The sequence below is a fragment of the Passer domesticus genome, chromosome 1, assembly GCF_036417665.1.
Source record: "Passer domesticus isolate bPasDom1 chromosome 1, bPasDom1.hap1, whole genome shotgun sequence".
Taxonomy (NCBI): domain Eukaryota; kingdom Metazoa; phylum Chordata; class Aves; order Passeriformes; family Passeridae; genus Passer; species Passer domesticus.
Window position 1 is genome coordinate 42,216,356 of NC_087474.1, and position 16,297 is coordinate 42,232,652.

The window sequence follows — 16,297 nt, forward strand, 5'->3', positions numbered from 1 at the left end:
AACCTCTCTAATTTTTTAAAAAGAATAGTTGCCTTTTAACCTATGTGGCCTCTTAAAGATGAAACTTGCAATTTTGAATTTGAGTGTAGTTTGGAATAGTTTGTTGTGTTCCTAAGTTGGATGTAGATAAATTGTTGTATTATGAAATATATTTAATTATTGTGGCTGAAAGTTGACTTATTTCATGTTTTTTCCCCTTGGTTAATTCCTTTAATTCTATTTCTTAACCCTCTTGAGCAAGACAATGAGAAAAAACCAAGGTAGTTAGTGTAAGGGAGCAGTAATTTCTGCATTCTTTGTTACAGCCTGGGAAGAAATCTTCTAATAGCCTTGTGAACATTGGTGGAAATATCTTAAAATACAGAGAAAGTGTGATTGAGTTGAAGTCATCAGCTGTGGGCTTTGTCTAACTTCTGACTTATACTATTTCGTCTTGTTAGTATCAGTAATGCCCACTTTATCACCAAGTGAATATTTGTTTTATTTAATTTTCAGATGATAGTGCACTTTTTCTATGACTATGCATTGTGTTCAGAGCCTTGGCAGCAAAACTCATTTGCTACTAAAGATCAATGACATACATTACTTTTGATGGCGTTGCTGTCTTGAGCTGATTCTGACATCCTTTTAGCTCTGCTGGTACAAATGTTAAACTTCTAGTCAGGACTAGGAACTGATGAAGATTAAAAGAAAAGTAAAATCATTAAATACTTTCCGTTTGGCTTCTTAATGCAAGCCATTACACACAGACACAAGCTGAGAGACTGATGTGAGGCTAGGAATGCAAAGCTTTTTCAGTTAGTGTGCTCTGTGGAGAATAATATAGCCTCCAAAGCCATGCAGCTGTGGTAGAAATACTCCATGGAAAGATGAAATAGATATAGTTATTTCTTCATATTCAGTTGGTGAGGCTAATGTTACTATCACAAGTAAGGTGGATTTGTCTGGATTTTTTTAAGAGTTCAAGAGAGTTTTTCACTTGCAAAATGGTAATATCTTGGTTATTTTTAGTAGTTGATGTGTGTACTTGAAAGGCCTAATTAATGGTTGCGTTATGGTTCTGGAAGAAATCAGTGTAATAGCTCAGCTTGAGTAACAAATTCAGTTAGTGTAGCAAAACTCAATATGAGCGTGTATTGAAGGAGAAGATGAGACTTGCTTTACAGCAAACTCTGATCTTTGTTGTTTCCTGGAATGGATCTATTTCATTTGCTCACTTTCACATCACGTGCTTGGAAGCCCTGTAATGTTTATGTTGAAGTGTTGCAACCAGAATTGTATGTGGTAGAGGGGACTATGAAGGCTGCTCTTGAGGCCTTAGTACTTATCTTGGACTCTTTCTAATGAGCAACATTTTTTAGCTTCTTTGTTTGGGATCTCTGACATCTGTTTGGGTAGTGCCCTGTGTCCTGTTTCACTCTGTGGGTGCCTTGGGCAGAGTTTCTGAGGCTCATCCTCCTTGTGTTCTTGCTAGGATTTTTTATGGCTCCAGACTGGTTCTTCAGCCTGCTGCCTTTTATCTAGTCTTTCTGTTATCTTGGTATTTGAATGAAACCACATCTGTGGTGCCATGTAGTAGTTAGTTAACACACCTTTGTTCTGGTCACAGAAAACACCAGTCAGTTTTTCTGTTTACGTCATGGGTCTCTTTCTGTTGCTGTCTCTTACTCACTGTTTAGCACAAAATCCTCCACAGAAGCAGAGGCAGTTTTTCAAGTTTGCTATCTATTTATTAATCTTATTTTTAGTAAAATCAGGTTATTGCATTCTAGGACATCACTGAAGCAGGTGCAAATAGATAATGACATTGCTTTTATGATAGACCTGAGAGATACAGAGTGATTTTGAGCATGAGAAAATGAGTTTCTTTCCAAATCGTCTTGTTAATATGTAGTAACAACTATGACTGAGCAAAATCAAATATGATTGCTTACTTTCATGGTCATTTGGAATGCTTTTATCTCACCCACTTCTGTTCTCTTGCAGGCAATAGTCATTGTTGTTACAGTTGCCTTCGTTCAGGTAAGACAGCTGTTGTCCAAATAAGATCAGTGCTTTTATGGAAACTCCTTTATTGAAAAGACTGAAGCAGTTGTCTTGGTGCATTGTGCTGTGAATGGTTGAGTAATGTGCTTTCATCCAAGTCTTTGCCTTTTCTAAAGTGCATGATTTGTCCTGCTTTAACCATGTTGACATTTATGCACCTGTACCAGTATTATACTCAGCAATAAGAGTACTTGTAATGGAGTCCTTATAATAAACAGTTTAGAAGTACGTAAACATCTAACTTCATAGAAAAGATTTTGAAAATGTAGCTCTTGCTTTAATTTTGTGCAGAAATGAAAACAAAGATTGTCTTCGTTTCCCAAGTCATAAAAAAGTTTTCATTCTGTAAATGCACAGCTTTAGTCAGGGTGTGCCTAAACCAGAATTGCTTTGTGTGTTGGTACTTTATATCTTTAATTATCATAATTTTGTAACCTGTTTATCAAGTTAAAGATGAGCTGTGTTGCCTTGGTTCTCCAGAGGGCTGAGAACATGAGCACAGGATTTTTGTTACTCATTTGTTAAACTGTAGCATTCAATAATGTGTCTGATCCCTAAGTTTAGAAGCATTCTAGTAAGTATTACAAAGACCTGAAGATATTGAAGTAAAATGCAAAGGACCTCTGCTATTTTTTCAGCAGAAATGCTTGTAGGCAAATCTGTAAAATTTTTCGGTGTTTGGAACATATTTGCTTTTTAACCTATCTAATATAAAACTGTTGAAAGTTATGTCTTATCTGTTTGGAATATTACTTAATACAACTTTATTAATGAAATCAATTTAAGTAACTGTATTTTATGTTGTGCATGTTTTCCCTGTTTAAAACTGTGATCTTATTTATTTTACAAAAACTGTCTCTGCAGGAGTACAGATCAGAAAAATCTCTTGAAGAGCTTAGTAAACTAGTGCCTCCAGAATGCCATTGGTATGTAGTTTTGTCCTTTGAGTCCTAAAGTAAATCTTAAAAAGTTTAATCTGAAATGAGTAAATGGGAAAGATTTTACTGAACTTAGTTCCTTTGTATCAAGTTTTTATGCTGATGTAGAACACACTTTGCTTTTGCTCATTTTAAAGATTGTTTTATGAGCCTAAAAAACTACACTGTGTGGTTGTGAACCCTTCCAGTGATGTTACTGATGTGTAAGCTCTCAGAAACAAGCAGCAAGTTAGAAATATTTTGCTGAAATGTGTAGCATTGCAAAGTGCAATGGTGTGAATGCTTTTCTCAGCCAAGATGCCAGAGAAGTCACTCTCACTGCTGTTTGTGCCTTACAGTGTGCGAGAAGGTCGGGTGGAACACACGCTTGCAAGGGATTTAGTGCCAGGAGATACAGTCTGCCTGTCAGTGGGAGACAGAGTACCAGCTGATCTACGACTATTTGAGGTACATTCCTAACTTGGATTTAATATTTTGTGATTTTACTTTTTGTGGGACAGAGGGGAAGGGAAGATAGCCACTGAGTACTGAAGTGCAATAAGTGTTCTTCTTTGAGTTCACCACTATCTTGACAGAAAACTTGAAATAATTACTTTGCGAATGTTACATACATTCTTAACCAGTGTATGTAGCTTCTTACTGTAGGACAGGAGAAAGTATTTTCAAGAATACATTATGTATAAAATTGAAAAATTCTGTCTTTTCCCTCTCAATGTTAAATATGTTGTAAAAACATTGTTTTCAGTCAGAATGCTAAGATATTTTGGCATCTGGTTGAAGGTGGTTTTCACTCTTTATTTGCATTAAATTTCAAGGCATAGTTCCACCGTTCTCCAATAATGGAATGTCAGAAAAACTTGTGAAATTGTGCTGGTGTAATATTTTCTCTCTGATGCTTTTTCCAATAATGGAATATCAGAAAAACTTGTGAAATTGTGCTGGTGTAATTTTCTATTTTCTCTCTGATGCTTTTTCATCAGTGTGTGTTGTTGTATCTTCTAGTTTACTGAATACTTAATTTGTGGTATTAGCACTGCTGGAAGTGCTTGAGTTGAAGCAATTGCACTATAGCAGTACTTAAACATTCTCTAAAAATGAAGGTGAATATATATATAAATTTGTCATATTTTGGTGGTTTTAGTTGAATAATGCTATTTTTCTGTCAGGTTGGGCATCCTCAGTTTGCTCAGTATCTGGGATATCTGTCCTGTTAGTGTCTGGATATAAAAATCTGTATGTCCAGGTTATCCACAGCTGACAGTTAATTAATCAGTGTTCATTTCACAGACGAATTCTAAATTAACTGGTTTCTTGACAAATTTGTTTGGATTGTGTTGTTGGCCTCTGTGGTGTAGTTGATACTTGAGTGGGTTTATTTTTTATGGTTGCAAACACTCTGCTTCCCTTGGCAATTGTGCAGTCCCTGCACTGTTATGAAACTGCTGTTGCAGCAGCACCTACTTCCCTGCTCATGTCTGATACCATGCTATGATAGCAGCATGCTTAGGCCTCTTGCAAAGCAAAGCAGAATGGAATTAGAAGTTTCTCAGCTGTCTGCAGCCCTTCACTAGATGAAAATTTTTACAACATAAACTATTATTACACATCATTTGAAAATAAAGAGCATGTCATCTCATTTTCCTCTGGTGTCTACTGGGCATTGCTACAGGATGGTGGGCTTTAAAAAGAAATTGGAGATCATCTTTTCAGAGAAAGAACTAGATTTGTTCTGCATATTCTCATTGATGCTGTCCTAGAAAACAGTAGAAGTGATAACTAGGCACTCTTTGCTTTGGGAAGGCATTTGTACAAGTGAAAACTTTTCTGCACTGGTCTAATTTTTTGGGGACAATCTTGATTTTTAAAATGAATTTTCAGATCTTTTCTGGCCTAGGTTTTCTGTATGTTCTGTGTGTTAATGAGTGGTCCATCAAGTTTTCTGATCATCTTGTCTAAAGCTGGCATATTGAATCAAAAACTAACATACCTATGACAGTGTAGACTTGAAACACGTTTCCTTTTGGTAGTGGTGATAAATATTTCAGAGCTTGTGGCTAAATTTGAGCAGTAGCAAAGTGGCATCTTCATCTTCTATCTTTGACTCTGGTGAGAGCTTTGGAGGAGTGCTTGTTGCTCTGTTGATCCTTAAAATATTGACATTTCTCCTTATCATATTAATAAATTGGTTACATTTTAATGGTCAAAATTGAGAAACTTACCATTACTTAAAATACTTAAAAAATATTGTCATGGTTTTTTTTACCTGTTTTGTTTTCAAAGGCTGTGGACCTTTCTATTGATGAATCCAGTCTCACAGGTGAGACAGCTCCTTGCTCTAAATCTACAGCTCCTCAGCCAGCAGCAACCAATGGAGACCTTACTTCTAGGAGCAATATTGCTTTCATGGGGACATTGGTCAGATGTGGAAAAGCAAAGGTAAAATCATTACTGAGAGAGGAGATTATGTTCCATGTTTTAACTATTTGAAGGCAGTTCTTTTAAAGTTTACCTCCTGGTGATTAGTGTGATATTTTTCACAGCTTTTCTCACTGCTGCTTTTTCATACACTGTTTATTAAGAAAAATTATGGTCATGAGAGCTCAAATTCATAGGGAGCAGATGATGTGAAACTCCTTTGTCTAGGTTGTGGTGTTTTACTTATAGAGCTACACTCATGTGTTTGAAAATGTGTAACAGAAAATATGGTTCTATCTAGTGTTAGGTGTTACGAGTTTGAGTTTTGCTACTGGTAATAAGTAAGTACTTCAGCAGTGCACAGAAAATTTATTTCACTGAGGCAAAAGGTTTTTGAGGAAAAATTCCCTACTTGTGACAAGAACTAATTCTATAAACCAAGTTAAAATTTTTATTGGGCTAGATGGCATTTGTCCATGATTGGAATAAAATCTGTCAATAACAGCAACTGACATTAAAACTTCAGTTTTGATTTGACTTTGTTTTTTGGTTTTTTTAGGGGATAGTTATTGGAACAGGAGAAAACTCTGAATTTGGGGAGGTTTTTAAAATGATGCAAGCAGAAGAGGTAAGAGAAGATATTTAGAAGCAAAGACCTAGTTTGAAAGCATGTATTTCATTCATTAACACTTTGACTTTATTGCATAGGTACTTAGTTAGACATACATTGCTTGCAGTATTTATCTTTTCTGTAGTGAAGCAAATCTTTTAGCTCTTGGACATGAAAGTAGTAATTGAATGCAGTGCAGCAAAATATCTGTAGCAGACCTAAAGATGCTGCCTGTGAAAATAATACTCTGCACCTGTCCAAATATTTACATAGCTTTCTGTTTTGCTAAATTGAAATTTCTGTAGATGATTAAAAACATGTCTTCTGAGATATAACTGGCTTTCCAGGGCTCTAATGCCTGTATTTTGGAAAAGCTGTTTTATTATTGCTACCAAGAACTTTTTTGGTCTCGGAGGAAGTGTGGTAGCTTGTAGTTGGCATGATGTTTTGTTTTTTTAATGAAATTTTTTATAAGACCTTTTGTATTAGATTTGTTGCAGATATCACAAAGCTCTAGAAGAATATTTCTAATAAATATTTGATTTCATTGAAGTATTTTTGAATCTCATTGAATTCTGTGGAAGAACAGTCTGTTTTCCTAAAGTAAATATATGGAAACATAGGATATAACTGCATCTTACTCACTGTCTTGAATTTTGCATCTCTGAAGTAAAATGTGGTGCAGTTCATGTGTTAACTGCTGCTTGTTTGCCGTTTATCAAGGCTCCAAAGACACCTCTGCAGAAGAGCATGGATCTCTTGGGAAAACAGCTTTCCTTGTATTCTTTTGGTATAATAGGTAAGATAATCTATATATATATATAATAGGTAAAATAATTGCAAAAGATTATCTAAAGGAAACTAGTGTGGGGCCTGGGAAATGGAAGACTAAATCTCTGAAAATCTTTCAGTTCCTGATTTCATTGGTCACTTTGAGTTCATGTCACTAGTCATCTGAAAATTGCATAATGTGACATAACTCTAATCATAAGGGTGTTCGCTTGCTTCTTCCTGCAACTGTACTTTACTGACTTTTTGTCCTCCAAATGCTTCCTTTTAAATTGCAATGTGTCTTCGATTCTGATTCAAAGTGTGCATAAATGAGTACCTCACTTAAAGATATATTGGGCAACCTGACTGGCAAAGCTTTCTTCATCTTTGCCATACTGGGGTCCATAATGGGGTCATGACAATGAAATAAATAATAATTTTTTGTAGGTAGTACAGTCATAAGCTTTGTTCTGGTATTTGAATTTTTTCTTGTCCCCATGAGGCTACAGTGCATGCTGGTTTTACATTTATCCCCTTGACTGTTTTCTTTATAGGAGTTATTATGCTAGTTGGCTGGTTGCAAGGAAAGCATATCCTTGATATGTTCACAATTGGTGTGAGGTAAGATTTATGTTGTGAAATAATGTAGATCATTCATTACAGCAAGTGTTTGAAAGCTAGTGATCTATTTAATAAATATGTTTGCATACGCTGCTCTTAACTTCATGTAATTCAAAATGAAAATAGAAAAGCAGATTCTTACATATTTTTAATAATGCAGTGTGTTCCTGTTAGTCTCTTAAATTTTACATTCATATGGTGATTTCTGAGTGTCTTGTGGAACACCTGCAAACAGGCAATAGAGCTGTACAGTTTGAGTTTGTGTTGCTGAGTAAATAAAGGAGCTGTAATTTTACAAGGCATATGACAAAGTTATTGCGAGCTTTGTCATGTAGTTCAATAACTCAACTTCTATATTATGCAAACTTAATCCCAGCTTGTTTGCTGAGTACAGCACTGAATTTAGATGGTCTAACTCCATACTCCTAGAAAAGTTTCTGGGTTGCTGATTACATGGCCATAAGTGCTGTGCATAAGGCAGAAGGGTTTCTTCAAGTGACAGGATCAGATTCTGAAGAATTATGCATTTGTGGAGGGGAGAAAAGAAACCCAGGAGCTGCATCTTTGAGCATTTACACTGTCATCAAGTTTTTTATTTGTTTGTTTTTAAATGACCTTCAAGGCCATTCCCTCACTTAATTTGCTGCCACATCATGATCTGGCAGTAGCAATTGTGGATCAGTGGTGGCATTTCCCAGTTCTGTTTAGTGCTGACTACACTTATTCTTCACAATCTGGGCCGCTTTGCGCAGCCCTAATTAGTGTTTTGTGTAGGCAAAACAGATGTACAATTGATTTCTCCCTCTCCCCTACATTTCTTCATACTTTTGCATAAATAATGAGTAGAAATGATCTAATTTATTTCATTTGTTGCTGTCTTCAGCGGGTTTCTTATAATGAATGCTATACAGCTAGAATCACATGGTGACTCCTTCCTTTCTGTTTTCATCTCAGTGACCAGTTGGCTACAGAAACAATGGTCTGAATTGTAAATTCATCACTGCTGTGTATTCCTGTATGACATTTGAAAGCAGATCTGTGTATTTTCTTTCATTACAGTTTGGCTGTAGCTGCAATACCTGAAGGACTCCCAATTGTGGTAACAGTGACACTGGCCCTTGGTGTGATGAGAATGGTGAAGAAACGGGCTATTGTAAAAAAGCTGCCTATTGTTGAAACTTTAGGTATGACTAGAGTAACTTAGAGATAGTGTTTTTGATGTAAATGTTAGGAAATATTGATGACTAATGAGGGAAACAAAGCAGGTATTCTTCTTTTGCTAGCAGCGTGTTGGCATGTTTAAAATATTCCTGAACTGAATGTGTGTTACATTGGAGCAAGGAGGGAGATGTTTCTGTGGGCCTTCTAACTACTTCTTTTGAAGAAATAAAAAATCTGCCAGTTAATAGCATGCCATGCTAGCAATGCACCAAACTGATTGTTTACTGTAAGATGTTCTTGTTAAGTAAGACTTCTAAGATGTTTTTTAAATTAAATCTTTTTGGTAAAAATTTTGGTAAATTTAGGAGTGATATTGACAGTTGAAAACAAACCCATATTTGAATTGTAGGAAAAGCTTTGTAATCATAATGCACCTTCAGGATTTATGCTGCTCATATTGGAATGTAAAATCATTTAAAAACTTTAAAGCTCAAAGAAGTTCTGTATGTAGGTAGAGTCATAAAATATGTAAAGCACAGAACATGGAAAAGAAATAGAAATACTAAGTTAAATAATTCTGCTGCATCTGAATTCCTTTTTGCAACTTGAAGACTGGGAAATTTTTTGTTTCTATGCCTCTAGCAGAGTTTCATTAGTGTTGCAAGGTTTTTTGTTGGTTGTACAGCTCCTACTGTCATGTCCAGAAACGTCAAGATGCTGCAACAGTCTCTCAGAATCTCCATTCCAGAGTTAAAAGGGCATATGCAAATCTCACATTTTTGTAATCTCTTCAAACTTATTAAAATTTGCAGGTTTATTATTAAGTCACACTTGTGGTGTACTAGTGTGACACTTGTGTGACACAAATATTGTGGCTAGTGTTAAATACATGTTGTGCTTTTTAATAAAGAAGAATGACTTCTGTAAAGCAGGCTCTTAGTTTTTCTCCTCACCAGGAATCACAATTGAGATTTCAGTAATGTACCTTGAGGTACAGCAGAATAAAATAAAGGAGAGGTAGTGAGTGGACACATTTTGTATAAATTGTGAATTTGGGATTAAATTAGTTTGGAGGGTTTTTTTATTTATTGGACAAACTCAAAGAGCCTTGTGCAATTATTCATTAGTAGTTGAAAATTTGCTGTCTCTCACTTGTTTTTATTCACAGACACCTGCAATATTTCTAGAAATTTGCTCAGCTTGCATACTCTTTGTTAGTTACTCAGATTGTTCTAAAAAGAGTTGTCTTATAAATGTTAATTTCTTATTTCAGGTTGTTGCAATGTCATTTGTTCAGATAAAACTGGAACGCTGACAAAGAATGAAATGACTGTTACCCATATTTTTACTTCTGATGGGCAGCATGCTGAGGTATGTCATGTGACACTTAGACTTGAAATTGCCTTTTTATTTTGTTGTGTGTATCAGTTGAAACATGCTGGACTTAAAGCATCAGTTAAGAAAGCATAAATTTATTGCACTAAACTCCTGTCCCTCAGTTCATTTAATATGCAGCCTTTGAGCTGTGCTATCCAAGCCTTCTCTGGTTACAGAAAGGTTTTTTAATATATGTTAAGTTCTTAAAACTTGGTGACTGTAGGTCACACACAATAAGAGACAGATGCTAAGATACACAGACAAGTTGAGAGATTGTGTTTTTCTTCAGTACAGAAAGTTGAGGCTATTCTGCTGTTTCAGGTACGAACACAATCCCCTAAAATTTACATATTCCAAACATTTAAAGTGGAGATATCCAACTTTTTGCCTTAAAGACAGTTTATTGTGTGAACTATTCAGACTGAATATGCACATTCATTCTTTTTTATAATGGATGGACCTGCAGGTAGGAGCAGGACATGAAACAGTGATTATTGAGATCAGGGAGTTTCAGGAAAGACCAGTGATGTAAATCCACAAAAGAGAAGCAAAAGCGGTGAGGTGTGGGTTCGTAGGAATGTTTTAATCATGTTCTTAAATTCTCAGACTCCTTTATCAGGGTTTTGTTTCCACAATAGAGTTAATAGACAGTCTTGTAATTTTATTCTGCAAGCAAAAATACTGGCATGTTTTCACATTGTTTCCTATTATTTGCCTATATTTTCTTATATATCCTGATACATGTTTTTTATTGCTACAAGTCTGTATGAATACTGCTACTAGCACAGTTGCATCTGGGTCAAATCACCTCCTTTTTCCTAATGGAAAGAGAACTTGAAATGGCTGTGAAATATATTAGCTGTTAATGCTGTAGATATGAGGACTTTTTTAGGATCCTAGTAGGATGCCTGGTTTTTATGCATTAAAAATACAATTTTACTGATTTTAACATCTTTCTGAGGTATAACTGAGAGGCTGTTCAACTGTTTTTTTTTTTTTTAATAACTCCATGGAAGTAGGACTCTGCTCTGTAATTCCATTCCCCTGCAGGGGGTATGCATTATTAATCAGGGTAGAGAAAAATAGGAGGAAAAAGTTAGAAAGCAAAAGAAAGAAGAAAAAAGAAAGCAGGCCTAATATTGTAAGGAAACAACATACACTACATTTATTTGTGCTGAGAAATAAAATTGATACTGTTAAAAGAAATTAGTCTCTAATAGATTTTATTGAACTCAGACTGTTGCTGCATTAGAAGCTGAGTAATAAGAATTCATGCACACTTAGTAAAAGCAGCATTATGAATGGCCTTTTGAAATTCTTCTGTAGTTTATTATAAAAAGCTGAGGGCAGTTAACCTGGTGAACACCTCATTGCATGCTGCCTCTGGCTGCTTTTCTTGCAGGTTACTGGAGTAGGTTATAACAGGTTTGGAGAAGTGATGCTCGATGGTGAAGTTATTCATGGTTATAACAACCCATCCATTAGCAAAATTGTGGAGGTAAGATCTTGGCAAAGAACCGTAAGTTTTAACTGATGATGTAGCACAAGGGCTTTGTATGACATTTACTTTGTGTTCTGTTTTCTCCCCTTTCCTTCCTCATCATTTAGGCTGGCTGTGTGTGCAATGATGCCTTGATTAGAAACAACACATTGATGGGGAAGCCAACAGAAGGGGCTTTAATTGCACTTGCTATGAAGGTGTGTACTTGATGGTGCTGTTTGGATTCATGGCAGGTGGGAAATGTGTAGAAAGAAGTTGTGGCTTTATTTTTCTCATTTTCTTCTCTTTTGGATCTCCTAGATTTGTATTGCAACTGCTCATCTCCTATGTTTCTTTCTTGTAAATCTTGGGCGTTCTGAAGGATCAGAAAAAAAAAATTTGCGAGTGAAGTAAAATCTCTATTTTCATCTTTTTGCACTTAGTACTGTCTTTCACCTGCCACAAACTGATTTACCTGTTGATTATTGACTGTACTGTCTCTTTCCCAGTTTCACATCAGTAGCAGGGGGAAGTTGGTAACTGATGTATTGGTGACTGCAGAATTTATAGGGCCTCGTAAGTGCAGAGCTTTGAATTGTAGACACTGTCCTGAAGTGTTTGGGGTTTTTCTTTTGGGGAGGGAGAGGGCTTCTTGTTTTTTTTTTTTTTTTGTTTAATGCTGTGACACACCCATTACAGCTATTGAGAAATGTAGCAAGGCTCATGCTGAAGCCTGAAAGAAGTTTCTAGGTGTTTTCAGTACTAGTTTGCCAAGAAATCTATCTAAATTGGAACAGTGTGCTCAAAAGGCAACTTTGGAGATGAAATTGTTCTTTAATTAAGGTGTTTCAACAAGTCATCGAATCTCATAGCTGTTTGAAAAGAAAAGGTCCTGACATTGTGGTGGTACTTCTGTTTTATACAGATGGGTTTAGATGGAGTCCAGGAAGACTACATAAGGAAAGCCGAATATCCCTTCAGCTCGGAACAAAAATGGATGGCTGTTAAATGCATTCACAGAACACAGCAGGTAACTTCAATCACTGTTTCCATGAGCACTGGCTCTGTAGAATGGTTATCTACCTTGTTTAATATCTTCATTTTTTGCTTCAGAGGTTTTGGAAAGCTGGCAGTGGTGCACAGTCCTAGAAATATGGCTTGATAATAGACACAGATTTAGTTTCAAGCTCTTGAGCTCCACTGCATAGTTATATAAGGAATTAAGAGCAAGAATATGCATTGATGTTCAGTAGTAAAATTTCATTTGTTTTAGAACACAGGGTTTCTGGTTTCATGCAGACATCACGTCCCCAGCTTTGACAAATTTTATTGATGTCAACACTGGCATGGATTATCAAGAAAACTCACTCTTTCAATATTTTTTTCTGTCTTCTGGTACTTTCACGTACATATGTGCATTCATGTTCATTTAGATCCATATAAATGTTTTTGTTACAAGTATTGACATAATCACTGCCAGTCTGATAGCTGGAGCCTTCTAGACAATATGTGAAACAACAGACCTTATATTGGATTTATGAAAAAAATCTTCCAGTACTTCAGATCAAAACCAGGCTTGCTGACAGTGTTCCAGTATCACTGTAAAATCTGCTTTGGAAAGAAAGCATTTGACTACTTTTAGCTATATAGGTTATATTGTTGATTATCTGTGTCTTTGTAAAGAGCAGAAATTGGTATAGGATTTTAATTAATGTAAAGACTTACTGTGTCTGTGTTTTGGAATCAGCAATTTTAAAAGAATGTTGGAAAATTGATAACAGATTGCAAGAGAACATAAATTATTTCAAGACTAAGAAAATACAGTGGATTTAGAAACTTGGAACTCTCCTAAGCCTATCATTAAAGATTGAGGTAACTTGACTGCTGTGCATATGAATAACTTCACAGGAAGGAAGTAGGTATATTAAAAAAGAGCTTTTTAGTTCAGCTGGAGAGAAGATGAGTGATCAGTGATTGGAAATTTAGCTGAGGCAGCAGTTCTTAATGGAAAGGGGGGGAGGAGAAGGCTGAGTTGATTTAGCATTGGAGTTCAGTGTTTGAGGTAGCTGGTGGACTCTTAGTCCCATGGTATCATCATATCAAGGCTAAATGGGTATCTGGAAAATATTAGAGTTACTAGGCCTTGTACAAGAATGGAGGGGATGTTTAATGACCTGTGCAGCTGGTCTGATGAGGACTTTAAGGTCTTTCAGGTCTAATGTCCTGTGTAGCTTGAATTTCTGTCCTTTGCATGGCCCCTTAGTCTGTAAACTGTAACTTGCAGTGCCCATGGCTGATGTGTTCTGAAATGAGATATTGATTATTAGCTTGGCTGGTTTTGACTTTACCACTCTTGAATGTACACTGTCTAGAGACACTTAAAATAAGAGATTTTTATGTTTTTGATTTGCATCATGTTCTTAACATTGTTAACAAAACTACACATCATGCTTATGCATCTGTATGTGTATGTGCTTGTGTGTGTGTAGTTATGCATACACACATGTGCACACAGCACCTCTTTTTTCTTTTAGGACAAACCTGAGGTTTGCTTTATGAAAGGTGCTTATGAACAAGTCATTAGATACTGTACATCCTATAACTGTAAGGGACAGAGCCTACCCCTGGTGCAGCAGCAGAGAGAGCAGTACCAGCAAGAGAAGGTGTCTATGGGTTCTGCAGGGCTTAGAGGTAAGGCTGTTAAAAAGTCTCAAAATAACAAATTCATTTAAATGGCACTACTTGTTGTTTAAAAAAAAACCCCTAAGTCAACAGCAACAAACAAGAGCAACCCAAAACACTGACATCATCTTTGTTGGTTGGTTGGGGTTATTTTGTTCAGTAAGTGCCACTGTGTTGTTTAGTTTCTAGGCCTGTATAATGCCATGATTAAATTGCAGAGGATGAGAAAGGGCACTTGCTTTCTGTCATCTCTTGCATGTGGCCATAACTGAACAATACATTGCTACTTAATGGCTTCCATACCTTATTATAGATGCCTGTGGTGGTTTTTTTAATGTGAATGTGTTTATTTGTCCATTACTTTGGCTTCTGTCACCTTCATGAGTTAAACTAGCACAACTGATTGCAGGTCAGGAGATGCCATTAGAATTATCTTCTGTGTTAACAAGCTGTGTAGAATTTTAAATAAAACAAAATATATGTCACAAGATGATTGACAGGAGTTGATTTTGGGCCAGGATTATGACTGGATTTCTTTGGCCTCTGTGAAGAGCTCTCTAGGCTGTTAAGTCCATGTACAGCTCCTTAATTTTTTTTTTTTTTAATTTTTAAAGGGAGGGCTACTCTGTAGATCAGGAAATTCCTAAGATACAAATTATTAGAAGCTGAGAAGATATAGGAGTGGTAGGAGTGATTTTTTTTTGCTGTTTTATTTGAACAGTCATTTGTTCTGTCTGTCAAAAAAATCAAGGGTAATGTTTTGAAAAGAGCAAACATGCTTTTTCCTTACAACTCTAACGACATTTAAATATATTTGAATTAAGAATCCTACTTGAAAAGACATTCCAGAAAATATTCAGCATGTACTCAATGAAATCTTCCTCTCAAAAGGTAAAAAAAAAACCAAACTAAAGCAGAAAAGAAATACATTAACTGATCCTCCCTTTCATCCTAATGCATAAAAGAAATGCACAGAGAAATCACAAAGCTAGATGTGGTTCTCTTTCCACACAGACAAAATATAAACACTTTCATATGAGAATAAATAGGAAAGTTATCTTTAAAACCTGGCTGTTTGGTAAGGAGCTCTTTAGAAGACAAGAGTGTACCTAAGTGGCTACTGTGAATGCTCAGCATTGCTACTACCAAGGTTTCAAAAAAGAAAAATATAAATTGCAGCCCTTTGCTTTATGCTGGCTTGTTAGTTAGAAACAGTTGTTTTAAATGCTGATGTCAACATTAATTTGAAATCTTAACATTTTTATTTCTTTTTCTTCTTAAAGTTCTGGCCTTAGCTTCTGGTCCTGAGTTAGGACAGCTGACTTTTTTGGGGCTGGTGGGAATAATCGATCCCCCGCGGACTGGTGTAAAAGAAGCTGTTACTACACTCATCACCTCAGGAGTTGCAATAAAAATGGTTACTGGAGATTCACAGGAAACTGCAGTTGCCATTGGTATGAACAGTTCACTTCCTTTCATATTTTCTTGTTTTCTGCTTAGCTAATTGTTAGGAAGTATGTGTATTAAGTCTTTAACATTTTTGAGTTATTTTATCCGTATTTTGGATTAATGTATGGCACAGTGGAATTAGCAGGGGAAAAGACCGAAAAACCCCATGACCCTAGTCTGAAGTGGTACTTTGGTTTCAGCTTGAATAGCAGCTTTTCCAGTTTGGTTAACATGACTTTGGCTGTTTGGAACTGTATTTTTTTTCATGTTGTTTACTTATTACATATGCTTGATTTCTGATTCTTACTGTTACATCACCACCACCACCCTGCCTACCCTCAGCTTTGGGTGCCTGTCTCTGACAGCAGGCATGAACTAAAAGAGCCAGTGACAAGGAATAATGATGTATGGCACTTCAGTGCTGTCTAGCACAGTTTTGTCCATATAATTAAGTTAGAACCTTAAGTATTATTAATAAATATTTAAGCAAACTACTTAACTTGTTTTTACAATACAATGCATTAAAGAACAAGCACTTTAGCCAGAATAAGAATTCTTTACAAACAGGATGATCAGCAGTTCAATGTGCACGTGAAGAGTATACCCCCAAACTCAGTATTTTATCAGAGGTTTTTTTTTCCTTGTCTCTCTCATGTTATTTTTCACTTTCTGTCCTGTTATTTTTGATCTGTAAATTTTGAGACAACTGAGCTGCTCTATTTGTTTATATGACACCTGGCAGAATCA

At 35.9% G+C, this 16,297-nt stretch overlaps 1 protein-coding gene across 6 annotated transcripts in view; it reads left to right on the forward strand.

Moving 5' to 3' along the window:
- Positions 1–16,297, forward strand: part of ATP2C1 (ATPase secretory pathway Ca2+ transporting 1) — a 66,053-nt gene that overhangs the window by 35,144 nt on the left and 14,612 nt on the right. For all 6 annotated transcript variants that reach the window (XM_064415962.1, XM_064415966.1, XM_064415970.1 and 3 more), the window contains 14 exons: positions 1,987–2,022; positions 2,911–2,972; positions 3,323–3,431; positions 5,265–5,420; positions 5,959–6,027; positions 6,733–6,808; positions 7,335–7,401; positions 8,461–8,585; positions 9,836–9,933; positions 11,342–11,437; positions 11,548–11,637; positions 12,345–12,449; positions 13,954–14,110; positions 15,385–15,555. In XM_064415962.1, the coding sequence (XP_064272032.1) occupies positions 1,987–2,022; positions 2,911–2,972; positions 3,323–3,431; positions 5,265–5,420; positions 5,959–6,027; positions 6,733–6,808; positions 7,335–7,401; positions 8,461–8,585; positions 9,836–9,933; positions 11,342–11,437; positions 11,548–11,637; positions 12,345–12,449; positions 13,954–14,110; positions 15,385–15,555 (1,417 nt within the window). The remainder of the gene's footprint in view (positions 1–1,986; positions 2,023–2,910; positions 2,973–3,322; positions 3,432–5,264; positions 5,421–5,958; positions 6,028–6,732; positions 6,809–7,334; positions 7,402–8,460; positions 8,586–9,835; positions 9,934–11,341; positions 11,438–11,547; positions 11,638–12,344; positions 12,450–13,953; positions 14,111–15,384; positions 15,556–16,297) is intronic.